General features: G+C 39.1%; 1 protein-coding gene across 1 annotated transcript; it reads right to left on the bottom strand.

Annotated features, from left to right (window-relative positions):
* Positions 1-2643: 2643 nt before the first annotated feature.
* Positions 2644-17435, bottom strand: LOC119143844 (DNA repair protein complementing XP-G cells-like). Its single transcript, XM_037378486.1, has 15 exons — positions 16891-17435; positions 16086-16261; positions 15494-15609; positions 15297-15389; positions 14409-14469; positions 13354-13497; positions 12206-12413; positions 10979-11929; positions 10331-10563; positions 9862-9981; positions 7945-8158; positions 6675-6819; positions 5631-5831; positions 4635-4719; positions 2644-3305 (listed from the first exon to the last, which is right to left on the bottom strand). Exons 1-15 carry the CDS (start codon positions 16976-16978, stop codon positions 2751-2753), a joined length of 3390 nt encoding a protein of 1129 aa, XP_037234383.1. The 5' UTR covers positions 16979-17435; the 3' UTR covers positions 2644-2750.
* Positions 17436-17654: the final 219 nt, after the last annotated feature.

The raw sequence follows: 17654 nt of genomic DNA, 5'->3' as shown, positions 1-17654 counted from the left end.
TACGGTTTGGAGTATCCCCTTCGCCAGTTGGGGCCAGCTGTCCTGGCTGCGTCCCCTCCCAACTCCTTGTGCCCCTCCAGCCTCCTCATGGGCAGGGCACGAGAAGCTGAAAAGTCATTTACTTAGTGTAAACACTGCTTGGCAACCACTGAAAACGTCAGTGTGTTATCAACATTATTCTCATCCTAAATGCAAAATATAGCACTGTAGCAGCTAGTAGGAAGAAAATCAACTCTATCCCAGCCAAAACTAGGACAGGCACAGAAAAGAAATTCAACGGGATTCAAAGTCTTCGTAAGCATCTTCAGAATAACAAGTATAATTAGAAACTACTGGGACAGTAAGCAGTAAATGTCACAAACCCCCATCTGCTTGTCATCTACCTCAGAAGTATATAAAAAGACAATTTTTCTTCCCATTAGAAGATAAAAATAACAGGTTAATAATCATTCCCTTTGCATTCCAAAGCACAAGCAACATTGCACTATAAAATCATCCTGTAAGGGAAAACCTTTGTGTTTTGTGATCCTGTACTTCTGTTTTTTTCCATTCTAAAAATATCCTTTGAGGTATACTGAGCTACACAACAACCTGCCTGACTTTAACATACAAATTCAGGAGTACTACAAGCAACTACACAGCGCACAACAGCTCAGTTGCCCAGTAATGCTGTTTAAAGTAAATGATAAAGCAATTTAGAGTAAAAGACACAGACAAGTGGAACAGCACTGGCACCCACTGCATTTCAGCCAACATTACCCGAATCTCTTGCAGCTTTCCAAAGACTGAACTCCAACAGAAAAGTCCTTATCTGCCCCGTCTATTCTCTCCCAGGCAGAATTGTGCTCTGTAGCATGTCACACACTGACAATATCCCCACACCAGCAGCAGTAATAAATCTCGACAGCTGCAGCATGAACATGAAGTGGGCACCACACACTTACGTAAGGGAGCAGATTTTGTAACAGCCGTAGGCACCACCCAGTCAAGGGCACTCCAACCTGCCACATAACCAACTTTTGAGTACTTTTTACAAGAATAAGGTAGTGACAGAGTGCTAGTAACCACTCACTGTTACTAAAACATAACTGAAGAGCAAAACCCCATCCGTCAAAGGGGTCTTCCAAGCACAGAGGGCAAATTACAAAGGGACAGGGATGCATCTGTGGCACGGCTATATAAACGTGTGCGCACATTGGAATGCGGAACTGTAACAAGCTACCTAACACCCAAAATCCTACCTCACTTTACCCCATGAGACAGCTGTCAACGTGCATAAATACACAATTCTTCTCTTTTGTATATACAAGATGCACATTCGCCCAACAGATTGCAAACACTCACTGCATGGGAACAAATACAGGTATCTCCAAGACTTCTCTTATTTAGACTATAACCAATCCAGGACAGGAACTGCCTCTTAAAACAGCTTTTAGCAAAATTAAACTTCAACTGGGGTTTCTAGGCGCCACTCAAAAATAATAACTATTGTACAAAAATACTAATCAAGCCCTGCAGAGAACTGAAGGTCTCTCTACTTTCCTACACTTGGCAGAAAAAATTAACAGGAGCTTTTCTACGTTTACCAGCTGTCAAACAAATCACCACGACCCATCCACACTTTTAAAGCAAAAATCAGTGATTTGCAAAAAGCTGCTGTAAACTGTCTACACTGAGAATTTGCTTAAAATATTATAATCTTTTACAAGAGTAATATCAAAAGGGATCTGTTTTGCCTAGTAAACACCATACATGAAGTATTAGACTGTCTGCAGCTCTAAAGGCCAAATCCCACCCAGTTCACCTCAGCCCTTCATCCTTTTAGGGGAGGCTAATGTTTCATATGAAACTTCATTGTACGGACCTGGCCTTTCAAAGAATGAAACGATGAGAAATGAAGTAGAAATATCAAATGAGAAGACAAAGAAAAGCAAGGAGGACTGAAATGTACTGCAAAAACACAAGTAAAACCGGCAGCATTCAGTGCTTTTCTACCTCAGTCCACAGGAGCGAGAAATAGATCCTACAACCATTCAGAGACAAGTGAGATGGGGAGAATTCTGAGCCTAAAACATGGTTTCTCTCACAAATTAACCTGACATAAGTGCTGCAACCAGTGGATACCCCTGATCATCACTTCTGCAAAGAAATTCTGGCTTTGGACATGGTCATGTAACTACAAATCTAGAAGCATGACAACACTCAAACAATTATTGCACATCAGATTATGTAAGGAATTACTGTACTGCATGATTTCCCATGAGATTTTATGAGGGCTTACACTGTCTCACGATGTAAATAACATTACTTTCAGCACAAAACTTTCAAGACATGCCGAGTGAAGGGAATGAGGAAATCGGGATAAAAAACCTAAATGAACTCACTTTCATTCTCGCAACACCTAGAAATAATCGAAGTAGTTTTCACGATTTCATTTAATGCCAAGGTTAAGGAAGCAACAGATCGCATGTGATTTTAACAGCTCTTTCACCTCAGAACGCAAACAAGCGGACATCACATTTTAGCTCAGTTTTAAAATCTCAAACCCGAAAACTTGTATCAAGTCCAATCTAGGTCTTTAACTATTTTTTCATTGTTTAAAATGCCTCCTATTTAAGTTCTGGACAAAAAATGCATGACATATTATAGGGATAACTTATTATTTTATTATCTGAAATTCATTAGAATATTTACAAAGCTTAAGTCATAAAATCCACACGCACAGTGTCTCTCTTTTTTAAGGCTTTTCTTTAAGGCTTTTTCTTTTTAATTCCTCTCTTACTCCGTGATTTCTTTTTTCTGCCCTCAAACACAGGTTTGGCAGTCACCATGACTATCTTTCCCAGTTCTTCATCCTCACTACTTGAGCTACTGCACCCCTTTCTCTCTTTATGGTCTGCCATCTCCACTGCAGAGACATTTTTCCTCCTTTTGCTCTTGCCTAGATCTCTGCTTTCCGATTCCTCTACTGAGGAGTCACTAGAAGTTTCTGAAAGCTGCAAATTCCCAATAAAACCACCTCCACATAAACGTTCTTTTCTGGAATCTGAGTGTTTTCTTCTCTTTCCACTTTGGACTTCCGTTGCCACGGCTTGATGATTTGTGCAGCCTGCAGTACCTCCCCCCTTCCCTTCCCCATGCTGTTTAATTTCCATCTCCGTAACAGCAGCAGCCTTCCGAATTTCATCATCTGCTTCTTTTTCCTTTCTCTTCAGACAAGTCACAGCTCTGCGCAACCTCTGACTTTTAATAGCTAGTTTTTCGTGCTGGGCCAGTCTGAAGAATGAATCAATTCGAAGCTGAGTCTATCAGAAATAAAACAGAGAAATACCTTTGGATGTTTTGTGATGGAAATGCAGTTGTTTTCTCAGCTATACCATAAAGCATCCCAAATTAAAGCACGACAAAGAACTAATGGAATTAATATGCATGCAAATAGATATGAACAATAAGATGCATTATTATAGTAATACCCACGCTTTATTATAAATTACACAAGCACCTTTAAAGAAACTAATAAGCAAACCCCAGTGAAATTGTATAAGTATTATGCTGATGATGATTAGACTTGGTTGCTATTTTCAACCCTAATACAGTCAGTCTCTGTAGTGCTCTTAAGTATGTCCTTACAAACACATATTTAGCTTCAAGCTGTTAAAACAACAGAATGTTTACTAAGCAAGTGTCACAAGTGCACTTTACATTTGCATATGCTAGTGCAACAAAATGCGGTTATTTGAAACAAGTTCATTGTAACATGTGCTGCTACAGTATAGATTTAAGAGCAGAACTAGAAGTAGTCACACATGCTGGGCCTTTGTTACTCAATCACAGCTAGGTTTGCTGTAATAGACTAAGCTAGCTCTCTATATTATCCTTAAAATTACCTAAACCAGACAGATGCTTCCAAAGGATGTTCCAGTCCACCTGAAAGTATATGGATTTAACTATGGGTTTTGGTACCTTTCACTCATTTGAGTGATAGGGAGAACCTAGAACAGTGGTTTAGACTACATGCCTACCTTGCTTATGGCAAAAGAAGAAAAGAATCTGACCTCAGGTAATCAATTTTACAACTGACTTTCACAGTATCACAGCATAACCTATGATTCACTTTTAAGTTTTATTAAAGTTGACAGAACATTTATTTGGAAATTAAGAGTAATAGTATCATTGGACACTTGCTCAACAATTCAGTGTGCACTCTTCCTCAAAGGATGTAGATGGTACTAAATGGTCAGTCTCACTCCACCAAAATCTCAGGGTCATTTTTATAAATAATTTCTAGAGACAGCACGCTGCCTTTTAAAAGTACTAAAGGTGCTTGAGGTACCTGTAGTTTCATGTACACCCAGAACAAACAGCAATCTGGACTTAAGATAGGTGCTTGAAAGGTAACAAATTTGAAAACAACAATTAAAATTATGTAGTGCCTCACAGCAAACCCAAATCATAAAAAAAAAGAAGTCTAGAGAAGTTTAACAACTTTAAAAAAATATATAAAGATCAAAAAATATGGCCAAACCCCAGTTTCTCAGAAATGTACTTCAGATTAAAGCCTTGCTCTTCATTTTAAGATGCTGCTCTCTAAATCTTCCAGTTACCCTTAAGCTATACATAGTTTTATACTTTACCTGCTGCAAGTTCAGCTGTTTGATCACAGGCAACAGGATTTCATCTATCTTTGTCCTAGTCCAGCCAAAGTGATCCTGACAGAATGTACAGAAAGTTAAGGAACTTTACAAAACAGCTATTACTAGTATTTTGTAAACATATAAAATGAAAATTACTCAAACCAACCCATGTCTGGAGGAAAGTTGCCCTACTCCACAGCTTTTTCTGCTACAAAACCAGAGAAAATACTCTAAGTTGTTAGAGCTGACTTATGTAGTTCCAGTATTACACTACATGTCTCAATCACGCTGTTACATTTCTAATACAGAATTTTCTCTAATATCAACATTTCCAAAAGAGTGTCTTCCAAGACAGAACTTGTTTTGGCTATACAATACTGCTATAAATCAAAATACTTATAAATAAACCTTATTCTTGCACTTGTATGCACTGGAAGCTTCATTTACTGTTTAAAACACTATTAGCTCTGCACGCATTGTCATCTACTTTTCAACAATTTGCTGCAGCTCGAGCTGCAACACATGCAAGAAACAGACATTATGGCAAGAAATGCAGTGAATAACTAGGCATAAATTGCAGACTGAATCATCATTTCTAATAAAGTTTTGAAACTTATTTGTGAAAGACTGTAAACATACATCAGGAGCATGCAGACAATCCCACTCTAAGTCTAGAAACAGGCACAGCACAGTTACAGAAGCATATCGCAACAAACTAGGCAGTCCAGCTATGAGATTCTCTTTGCACGCAAAGTGAAGCAGCCCATTCTGTCAGGAGGACAGAGCAGCCCCGAGTGCCACACATGCATGGCTGCATTCCCTTCCATTCCAGAGCTGATGTCATTGTAGGAAAGCGCATACAGACGAGCCCGGGGGTCCCTCACACCAACGAGATGTTAAGAACTTGACACTCCATTACTGACTCACTAACAAGGCTTATGAACTTTAATCCCAGTACTTCTAGCTAACAAGTCCTGCCACATAGTAAAAGGATATTCTCTGATCTGCTCTATATCAGGCTTCCCCCAGGTGAATGAACCCTTTGTCTCATCCACTACAGGCTTCAGGTATGCTTCTGCCACTGCTGGATTTGGGAAACCTGAAGAAAGTTGCAGGTCCCGCAGTTTCTTCTTGACTTTGGTATCACGTGGATTAGGTCTCAATTTCTTATTCTTTTGGGCCTCATTCCACCACTCACTGAAAAACATCGAGGAAAGCATTCATTTGCCTCCATAAAATATGACTTGGAATATCAAGAGCCACCATGCTAATTTCAATAGCCTTAGCCTCCCTACTCCGGTTACTACATGAAACAAGGTGGGAAACTTCCAAATAAAAAATGGCCAAACGGACATACAACCTGAAAGTAGAAAAGACAAAACATACACAGTAAATGTAGCAATTGTAAGCCACAGTAGCAAGCATCACATGGATTCCCCATAAACCACTAAACAGAAGGCCCTAAATTCAGCCTCACTTAGGGAGGATGTTCCATACATAATGATAATTTTGGGGTGGTTTTTTTTGGTGTGCAAGAAAGAAAAAATAAAAAAATAAATAATAAAAAAAGAATTCTAACCATCCTTGCCATTGCCAATAGAACTGGCTTGGCCCTCTTCAAATCTTGTAATCTTGTTCTTCTCCACAGTCTGCTTGTCTGTCTCTTTCCAGATCACCCATTCCTCACTGTCTCTTTTCTATATGAGCAAGCTACAGTACCTTCTCACAAACTCAGGCAGAATACACCTCCACTCACTATTGATTCAGCTCTGCATTGAACTCAGAGGCAGTCACACAGTTCTACAGCTGTTCTGTTGTCTTCATTAGTCTCACTGCAATTGCTGTATCAACATGTCACCTTATCTACCTGCCATTTCAAATAGTGATATAATGGACTCATGTTATTTTACAGTTAACTTAGCCTCCTTAATGATATGCAATGATGATCACAGGATCATATGTTTTGTTGTACGCTTAAGCAGCATAAAAATAACATTCATATTATGGAGAGACAAAAAAGCAAAATACGATGAAGAATACCTGAATTTTAAGAGAGGTTCCAAGCCATGTCCAGGAAACTCATTTAAAATCTCCATTGCTGTCACAAAGCCAACATTTGGGATACCCTCAGTGTAGTCACTTCCAAGCAAGTATGCCAAATTAATTAGCTTGCTTCGATCCAACCCTGTAAAAGAAAGAGCATAAACCAAACAAACCCAGTAGATTCAGCATCTCTTACAAATTAAAAAATACATTATCTGAAAGGCAAAAAAAAAAAGGAACACAAAAGCATTAACTCTGTAAAATTACATTTAATTCAACATCAGAATTTGCTACATTGTATTTTGGAGCAGTGACAAAATGCTACTGCTAGCTCAAGCACTAACTTGCAAATGCATCTTGCCAAAACTAAAACTTTACAATGTTAAGACCATGGGAAATTCTGGGTTTCTAAAAGATCAGATCTCCAGTTACTGTCCTGTTCTCATCTAATGCTGATTTGAATTTAATAACCCCTGAACCAGAAATAGAAGCACTCAGTTTGAATTCTAGTCCACAATATCAATGTCTCTGCTGCTTAAAAGCGTTCCCAAACTGGAAGCCTTTTGCTCTGTGCTAGTGCAGTTGCTAAGTAGACCGAAAGAGCCTGTGAAACAGCCAGAAAGGAGGAAGAATTCAGCTGACCACTTCCACTTGGCATGAGCCAACCAGACTGATTTCCACTGACTAGCTTCAGGAGCTTAGATTTTTTTAAAAAAAATAATAAAATAAATAAAATAAAAAAAAAAAATCAGTGGACACAAGGAGGGACATGTGTCTAGGCACACAAAGCAAGACTATCAGGGGAAAAACAAAACAGACCAAAAACAAACCAACCCACCCACAAAACTTTTACAGAGCATACATATTTTATATATGCCAGATCCTCTTCTAATAAATTATGTGTCAGCATGTCCAAAAATTAACTTTCATTTCCAGAAGACTATACCTGGTGACATCAGAATATAATTTCTTCCACCATGTCAGAAAATTCATGCTGACATTTACCCAGAAACGGGTACCACAGTTCATAGCTCCAGCCTTGATCACCACACTAACTCAGTGTATTAATTGCAGGTGTCTGCAAATTTAGAGGGGTTGTCTGGCAATAAAATCAGCAACCCAACTGCACGTCTTTAGAGACTCTCCAATGAAAAGGCACTGTAATAACAGACACACAAAATTCTGCAGAAAATACAACTTTAAAAAGATACACAGCAGTGCCGTCTTAGCAAAGGCTGTATTTAACAAATCAATACCCAAGGCTTACCTAGCTGGTTTTGAAAATCAACATACTGATAATATTCCACATATTTGTTTTGACTGAAGAAATTTTTATAAACATGTCGTGCACCAAATAACCAAACATCACTATCGTCAGTGATTGTCCCAGAGGTCTGATCAGTAAGGTCCAATACAGCACACTGTGCCTCTGCCTCCATTGGAGCTTCAATATACGGAATACCAAACAGACGGAGAAGCTCCTGTAGGATACAGAGAAGACAGTTAACATTTCAACAAAAGAATAAACTTCTATTATACTTTTGCTTGACTCAGAACTGCTAGATTAACACTTGGGAGGTACTTAATATTCCACAGCAAATCTTAACTGCTACTAAAAAGTGCCAAGCACAGTTAAGTAAAGGGGGAGATCCACTTACTCCTCTCAGGCAGACAGTACCACATAAGTCAGGCACCACATGATCACACTATTACTATGCAGGCTGAGAATCTGCTGTCTTAATTACACAAGCATACTGAAGTATTGTGCTTTCTATAACATGAAGAAAAGTTAATGCGTTACATTTATGTGGGCTCCACGAAAGAAAGATGTAGGTTAAATAAAAAATTAAATAAAAAAACAGTCAATCAGTCATCACCTTAGCTCAGAGAGTAATATGAAAGCATATGAGAAACATTTGTATCAAGCAGGAAACAGTGGTCAGACTAATCACCCTTTGGATAGTGTTTTCACATACATGTATTTCGACACATTTTACACAATTTGCTTTTATGCAATAGATTTTTTAGCATCAGTTAAATATCTCACACACACTAGGTTTACAGGCTTGTGTTAGTAACACAATTCTGGATTACAGCACCTCCAGAAATTATGCTTTGCATTTACTCTCCTGCTCCCAAGTTGGATGTAATAATCACTGCAAAAGTTAAGGTGTAAAATTTATTAAATATGTATTTGATATGCATTCATGTATCTGCACATACACACATCTCTTTCTCACTGCAGCTGGTTTTTGTACCCTAAGAAAGTCAGTCTCAAGACTTAAACTTTTACTGTAATAAAGAGAAAAAGCACAAGGTCAAAGACTAACAATTACAAAGGTGTATCTACCATTATATGACATGTAATATTACAAAAGCACAATCTACTGGCCTTTAAAAAAAAAAAAAAATCATGTCAAGATATAATATGAGCAAATGTTTAACAAAGGAAACAAAAATTTTAATCATTTAAAGATTATCTAAATTAGCCCTTTTATGCAAATAAACTAAAAACACATATATATTTCCTCAGAATTAACGTTAGCATCTATGATGTAATAAACTATTCTAACACCAGTCCACTACATTATGGATATGTTAACCTCAAGACATTGTATTGCAAGTAGTCCCTGCACTAGACTGCATTAACCCTTAAATACTAATACTGAAACATAAGTTACAGGCTTACACAGGTGTTACTGGTGAGATTCTTTACAACCAGTTACCCAGAGAATAAATCTGGACTACCATATGGATTTCCTGTAAGCTTTTAATCCTTAGGAGAAATCACAATTTACCTAACACCAAGATTACACCAATTTCATATTGCTGAATGAACAACAAGATGTTAAGAAGTTACAATTTGCACCCTTCACAGCAACAGGCAAGGATCAAACCGGCCCAACCTTAAAAAGTCGGTGCTTTAAAAAATGTTGATCTATTCATAATTTTATTACTGTTTTATAATGTTATAACAGTTATCTAAAATTGTTGGAATTCAAGATTATCTAAATACTTTCAATATTTTAAATCAAGCAGACCAAACAGAACAAGCTCCTTCAAGGAAAAAAGGTGACCCATAGTTCAGCAAAATTACTAACAGCTTTTGAGAAAATGTTTGACTGGGGTGGAGGGCAGGACCACATCATGCTGTATCAAATCAAAATACTTCAACAAATACTACCTGGCTTTCCAAGAACATCTGTCCTGTTACAGAAGCCGCAACACGCTCCTGCTGCTGTTTTTGAGCCTGAAGCATGTTCTGCTCAGCAGAGAGGTCATTTTCTAATTCTTCTAGTTCTTCCTGAAAGATGAGACTTTCATTATTTCAACAATTCAGGTATACTTACTTAAGTAAAGCACGAAGTTCCCTACTATAATTATTCTAGTAGCATATGCTCTGTTAATTCACGCTTGAAAGTGTTGTAGTTTCTCTAATGCAGTAAATTATAAGACCAGAGATAGCTCTGCTCATCAGAGTGCTAAAACCTTAAAGTTTCCTCCAGATTTCAGAGCAATTATGGTTAACCATCATCTTTAAAGAAAAAAAAAGTTCCCACAGAATTAGATACATATACGAGAAAGCAATGAAACAGTAGGAAGCTGTCCAATAGTTTTCCTTAAAAACTACTTCAAACCAAATAAGGAGTTACCAAATTGATGTCTTGCCACTCATCCCCTGCATCTTTACCATCATCTTCTCTTTCAACGTTCTGACTGCTGGCGAACTGTACTTCATCAGACTCCTTCAGCAAGTCCTGAGTGACAGTATTGTGGTGCCCTGTCTCCCCTTCTGGAAGAACTGTTTCATCACCCAGTTTTTCATCGCATTCAGTAGCAAACTCAGCCTTATTACTGATTTCAGTAACCACTTCAATAAAGCTTCCTATTAAAGGAAAATAAAAGATTTCAACTTCCTGCTGCTTGTTTAAAACTAAGTATTTGTACATGGCTTTAACTTGGGCATTAGTTTTTGGGTTTTTTTACTGTATGCAGTAAATGGATATAAGGATTGCGAAATTACAGAAACCAAGTGGTTAACCATTAATACACTAGTTAAGTTCAATGTATACAACAGCATGCTTTCCTGATTCTCTGTATTGTACAGTCAGCTTTCAATGATAAATCATAACACACTAAGGGGAAAATCATAGCTCAGATTTTTCTTCCCACCTCCTACTTATGTAGGAATCGATGTATTTTAAAGCATTTCTTACTAGGAGAAAAGCTTAACTTCAAATGACTACATAAACAATAAGGTCTTATTTTCTTATCTTTTTACACAACTAAAAAGCACATACCATCAGAATCACTGTCTTCAGACTCTGATATCCGTTCTCTTTCCTCCTCAGGACCTTTTGCTTCTGGAAAAGATCTAATATCCTTTTGTACCTCAGATGCATTCTCTTCTGTTTGCGAAATTACTTCCTCTATATTTTCAGAAATTGTCAAGTTTTCCTCATTTTTAGAAAGGTCTGCTGTTTCAGCACAAATCAAAGTCTGTATACAAGTTTGTACAGGGGAACAGCTTGGCTTCTCCATGCACAAATTTATATCCTTATCTCTCAAAGAATTTAAGCCCATTTTGGAATCATTTTCTTCTTTGTCTACATCTTCTTTGCCTTTTCTAGTATAGTCAACACAAGAATAATTTCCAGCTCTAGATATACTGGTGTCCTTGGGTGTAATATGATTTCTTTCCAACTCCTGACTCTTTTGTTCACATTCAGTGTCTTGCATAATAACTTGGTTTGATGAATGAATTGTAAATGTAGGTATTTTTTTTCCCTCCTTATCTTCAGGAAACTGATCTTCTTCATCTGAGCTACTAAGCAGAAAATCCTTTAAGTCTGATCTTTCTGGTAGCACTCCACCAGTTTTAACAGTAACAACTTCCTCTCTTCTACCATCATCACTCAGAGCTTGCTGAATTGCCCGTAGTGTTCTTGGAGACACACTGCCTTCCTCTGTTATAGACTGGTACATGTTCAATCGTCCTGTATTTTCACCTCCCAGTTCTTCTTCTGAGCTGCTTTCTACCATAGCTGCCTGGATAGCAAGCAAAGTTCGAGGAGAGGGCGGTGCTGTCACCACCTTGTTATCTTTCTCTGTCTGCAACTTGTCAGATGTAACTAGCTTTGTATTAGCAGGAGCTTCATTGACTTTATTCAATTTAGTAAATTCAAGCATTTCTGATGAGGGTCCTGCAGTAGTTTCGAAGTCTCTAGTTGTAGATTCTCTTGCCTGAATACCTGAAAGAAAGTTTTTTGTTGATTTTTTCTTTATTAAGTAAAAAGCTGCTTCATACTACCATTCCATTTTACATAAGGAACATCGTTACATAAATATTAATAAACCAGTTTTGTACATGTTTACAGATCACAGTTAATTATGCCTAACAGTAACACACATCATGCAAAGTATTGGCTACATGCACCTGTAAACAATATTCAAGTTTTTCTTAAAACTGACAGCTGCAGACTGCATATGTCATATAAGAGGTTTTAAAAAATTCAAACCTGACATACCCTTTATTAGGATATAGTGAGAAGTATCTTCAGAGACTACCCTCCTAGATTCCACTTCTTTCACAAAACCACCTTCATTTTCATATTGTGTTTGGATTTCACCCGAGTGCTGTTGATTCAATTCTTTTTGTACATTTTCTATGCACCGATTGAGGTTGCTTTTCCTAAGCAAACCCCTAAGCTGGTACTGGGAAAAGTCATTGGACTCCTTGAAAAAAAAAAAACAACAACAAAACAAACAAACAAAAAACACCTAACAAAAACCAAAACAAAAACACCAAGACATCTTAAAGAAAATGCCACTAGCTGCATCTTTTAAGCAAGTTCATTAACCCTTTTCTGAAAAGCCTTTTAAGAATTTCCTTTAGCAGGTAACATACGCCTTACTGACTGTTGCTCTCCCAAGCAACAGCAACACTAGCTCAGTAACACTCAACAATTCTAAAAGCTACCATTAAGTAGTTCTGAATGCTGGCTAAAACACAACGAGATCTTAATTGTAAGACCAACAAAACTTAGCTGGCTAACAGAGCTGGTCCCCATCTTAAAAACAATGCAATTATAACAGAACCCACATGTGGATGGTTTTACGATGACGGTTCTCAGCTTGCAACTGGGCACAAGCTATCATTTGATCTGACATATATAGCACTTTCAAAAATCAAACTATGCTCTGAAAAGCTGTTGTTGAAGTGGTACTATAGGATCCCCCATTTGTCTCTGAATGGCTTTAGCAGCACATCTGTCTAAGTTACAACAGCCGTTTCCCAGCTGCCAGCTCCCCTAACAACCTGAGGGTTTGGAATCCAATCTGCATTCATTCTGCCTGGCTGATCCACACCAGCAGTATGCTCCTGCAATTGAAATCTGGGGTGTAAGACAAACGAAGCATGATCATGGCATGATTTTTCCCAGCCTGAATTAGCTCTCCCAAATTTAGTGGAAATCAAGAGATAGGGCTCTGAACAGACACACAGGAAGGCTCAGTTAAGAGTTATCTCATTGGTCTTTTTTCCCCTCAGTGTAACATCTCTTATTAAATAGGCCTGGGGATAAAGCTTTCCAGATGTAATAGCCTTACATAGTCTCCATCTGCATGAAAGGCAATAGCTCCCTTCTGATGGCTTGAAAACTATTTTAAATATTACCTCTGGCATTGCTTCAAATAATGTTCTATTGCGCTTTGTAAGTTCCTCCATATGAGTCAAGATCTCATGTTTTACTTCTGGAGGCAGTTTTTTGAAATCTTCGGATTCAATATCTACAGAATAAGGATTTTCACATAACTCTTCCTATAAAAAATGGAAAGCAACATAAATACCTATTTTATATTACAGCACAGAAAGAACAATAAAATATTTAGAGCATCACTCCAAACAACAACCAAAAAACCACAAAATCTTTGTTGCTACTTCCTATACTGTGAAGAAAACAGTTAAGAGGTAACTACTACTTAATAAAATAAAGTACATAATTAATATACACTTTACAGAGAAACTTGGTTTTACTCTTTTTACAAGAAGATAAATCACAGAAGCAGGTCCTATAACCTCAGCCTCAGCTATTTCTGATGTTATCCCTCCAAAGAGGTTCTCCTTCTGAATGTGAACTAATTCAAGGACAAACACTATTTCCAAGAGTTTTTTCTTCCCCGCCCCCCCTTTTTACTCTGATGAAAGCAGACATAATTCTATTATTAATTTTGCTACCTTCTTAGGTTATATATTTCTTTTCTCCCCTTCCCATGAGATCAGCACATCAGAAGGGAATATAGAATTTATCTGTGAAAACTTGAGGACCGAAATGCTTCAATATCAATTCACGTTTGCAGAAGCATGGGAATTTTGTTAAATATGCTGTCTTATATAAGCATACACATGTGCACAAATGCATATATTGCACTTATATTGTTACAAAAAAACATTTCTTCTTCACATGTCCAGAGAAACTATTCAAATAAATAAAGATACCATAAGAAAATCCTATTCTGCTGCATTCTACTGGAGAAAATTAGATTTGTATTTCCTTATTAGTAGGAATTCATAGACTGCTGAAAATTAACTTGTTTGCTTGATAAGTAATGCTACAGTAAGACCTATAACTCCAAACATTTTTTTGTTTTTAACCTTTTTGTTTGTCTTTCAAGCGTAGCATATGAATGAGATGATTGTTCACACTAACAGGGCGATTAGGATGCACTAACCTGCAAGATCTTTTTTTGGCCCATTCTCACTTCCCATTCTTTTTCATCTTCCTCCGCCGAGCTAAAAAATTACAAAGAGAAAAAAGATGTAGATATTTACCTAGGAAAACAAAGTTCTTATTTTAAGTAAAGGGACATTAGTCATCCCTTCACTGATAAGTAAAAAAATTTACACACAAAGTACACACAGATATATACACATCTACACACACACACACACACACACAAGTCAAGACCTGACCTGAACAGAAAGCAAGAAGGCAGACTTATGTCAGTTGAAACTAGACTGAGACAACTGTTGCTGTTTGAATCATTCCCCAATTCTTATTTGGTCAGCATTTAAAGTACAGAGAAGTATGTATAAATGCGTGCAAAAAGTGATCTAACAGATAGCTCCACATTCCCACTTAGTGTTTTTTAAGAAGATGTCACAAGTTTGACAAGTACATACAAAGTATGTATATACATACATCTATACTACCAAATGAGGAGATGCATACCAGAATCAAGCTGCCACACACCAGCTACCCAAGCTTGAACAATCAGTTCCATTTAGTCATATAGATGTGGCCACAGAGACAGAAGTAGCGCATTCATACTTAAACATGAATCCAGCGTAATTTAATTTGTGGGTGAAAAGCTTGTCCTGTAACTTTTCCATAAATAACTAGAAGGATTCTGTATCTAGAGCTATAAACTAAACTCTCCAAAAAGAAACTGAAATAAAATATAAATTAAAGAAATATACTTTATACATCATAGAATCTCATGGGTCAAATGCCTTTCAGCAGCATCCAAAAAACATGGTTTATACTTCTGAGTTTATTATAGTAATTTAATCTGTTTCTTAATTAATTTCTGAATTAAGAAAATCTTAATTCAACCTACCTGTTCTTCTCTTCATCCTCTAAAGGCGGCAATGCATATATATCATCAATTCCTTCTCTTCGAACTTGTGTAATACTGGGCAAAACTTCATTCCTTAGGGAAAGAAAGGAAAAAAACCAACCCAAACCAGTGATTAACAGCTACATAAAAACTTACCTGCCACTTATAAACAAGGGGAAAATATTTTTCATTCTTGCCTTTTGCCCTTAAGAGCAGTTTTGATAACTTGTCTCTTCAAAAATGTTTTCAAGAGTTTCTCTGTAGTTTTCCTGGAATCACTGAGGGCAACTTCCTTTCTTTGTCTTCGCTTAGCCTGTGAAAGTAAGATTAACACCCAGATTTCTCTGGATGCTGAAGGTACACATCCAGCAAATTACTGTTACAATCCTGTGTGCTGAGTCTATGAGTGACTCCTAACTCATCCTACACCAAACGGGGATGTAGCCTTCAGACCCTCTGAATATCTATGTCAGTTTCCACTGTGGGACTCAAGGCACAGTTTTCAGCTTTTAAGAGTTGCATTCAGGTCCATACTGGAGTAAGACCCAGGCTTATGCCATCATCAGCCTCTCTGAAATCTGGCTTCTGTGCAAATCAAACCTGAATATATCAAAAGGGAGCAGCTGCACACTCCAACCAACAGCTAACCAAGACTGGGATTGCAAAGAACTCCTCCAAGCCCTCCATCCTCATGGCTCAGAAACACCAGAAGAAGGAAACTGAAAATGGCTACGTAGTATCAGAAGTACATCCTATTTTACATTGCAATGACTCAGCAAAGGTACTTACCAAGGTCTGCTTCTTCAGAAGTGGTGCCTCTCCATCAAAAACAAAGACAGGTCGAATTCGGAAAAACAGTAACTTGCAGAGCCGGTGAAACAGAGTGAGGAGGTGAGCATTTCGTATGGAACTGCCACCACGATCTCTGGCTCCCTTTATTGCTTGGTTCAACCAAATACTGATATCTTAAAGAACTGTTAAGAGGAAAAAATGTGCTATCTTGCATATATACCATATTAATAGTTTCTATAAAGTGCACATATTTTACTGAGTGGCTTTTGCCCGCTGTTCCAGGCCTGGCTTATTGAAACCAGGATTATCCAAACACTTGTGAACTTCAGAGAAGAATAAATTCTTGCCCTCATCACCCTGAACAAAAAGCAAAGTCAAAACAACTGTGCAACAAGTAAGTAATACCTCCCCAGTTACTTCTACAAATAAATGGAGGGTAACTTCTTTCCACATATTCCCAACATTTAAGTGAGTATATATAATAGGAAAGTTGATGCAAAAGCATTTAAACTTTTTCATCTTCTAGTCCTACAGAGAGCAGCATGTTTATTTATACAGCACAAAATCTCAGAGTCCAACACTTGCATCAGGAATCTACTTAAAAAGTCCCTTTTTTATAAGATTAAAAAACCCAAAGAGCTTAGCATTTCAACATTATAAAGCATACAATTTACTTATCAAAATGTTGTTATGATTTAAAACGCAAAAAAAACCCCACCCAAAACCTAAACGTAGAAACAAATGTGAAATGGAAGAAGCTCCCTCACGAGCTTGGCTCCTCAACTTGACTTTGAAAGGATACCAACAGCAAGGATTTTTCCTTCCAGTATTTCGGGGTTTATAGGTCTTCCAGCACATTCAAGCAGTTTCCAAAGTCCTTGAACTCCCATTGTGCTCTCTTAGCCGCTTGAGGAGAATTTATGAGGAACAACAGCAGGAATAACCCAAAGATTACAGGACCCACGCATGCTGTGCCATCGGTGCGAACGGTTCGTTACCGCAAGGCGAAATCCAGAGGCCGCTTGGGGCAGGGGCGGCCCCGCAGCCCCGGGCCGAGGCCGGGCGGTCCCCTCAGCTCGCGGTACCTGACACCCCTCCAGCACCTGCGCCCGAGCGCAGCCACAGCCGGCCGCGGGGGAGCCCCGGGGACGCCCCGGCTGCCCTCCTGCAGGGACCGCCACCCGGCCCCCGCCCCGGGGACGTGCTGAGGCGGCCGGGGGCGGGCCGGGGCGGGCGGGGGTCCCGGCCCCGGGGGACAGGGGAAGGCGGGGTGTCGGCGGGGCTCACCTGCCGCTGGGGGCGGAGCGCCACCGCCCCAGGCCGAGGACCCCTCGCCGCGGCCCCGCGCAGCGTGCGCATGCGCCTGCCCCGCCCTGCCCCGCTGCCCGCCGGGAAGCGCAGTTCGCGGGGCGGGGCGGGGCGGTTCCGGCCGCCCTGGGGTGCCCCCGCTGTGGCTGTGGCTGCCGCGGGCGTGCGGGTCCCGCCGCCCCTTTCCGGTGGAGCCCGGCGGCGAGTCCCAGGCGGACAGACCGCCCCGGCGCGCTGTCGCCTGAGGCGGGCGGGCTG

This window comes from Falco rusticolus, chromosome 2 (genome assembly GCF_015220075.1).
Source record: "Falco rusticolus isolate bFalRus1 chromosome 2, bFalRus1.pri, whole genome shotgun sequence".
NCBI classification, from domain to species: domain Eukaryota; kingdom Metazoa; phylum Chordata; class Aves; order Falconiformes; family Falconidae; genus Falco; species Falco rusticolus.
This window is presented reverse-complemented; position numbering and strand designations above follow the sequence as displayed.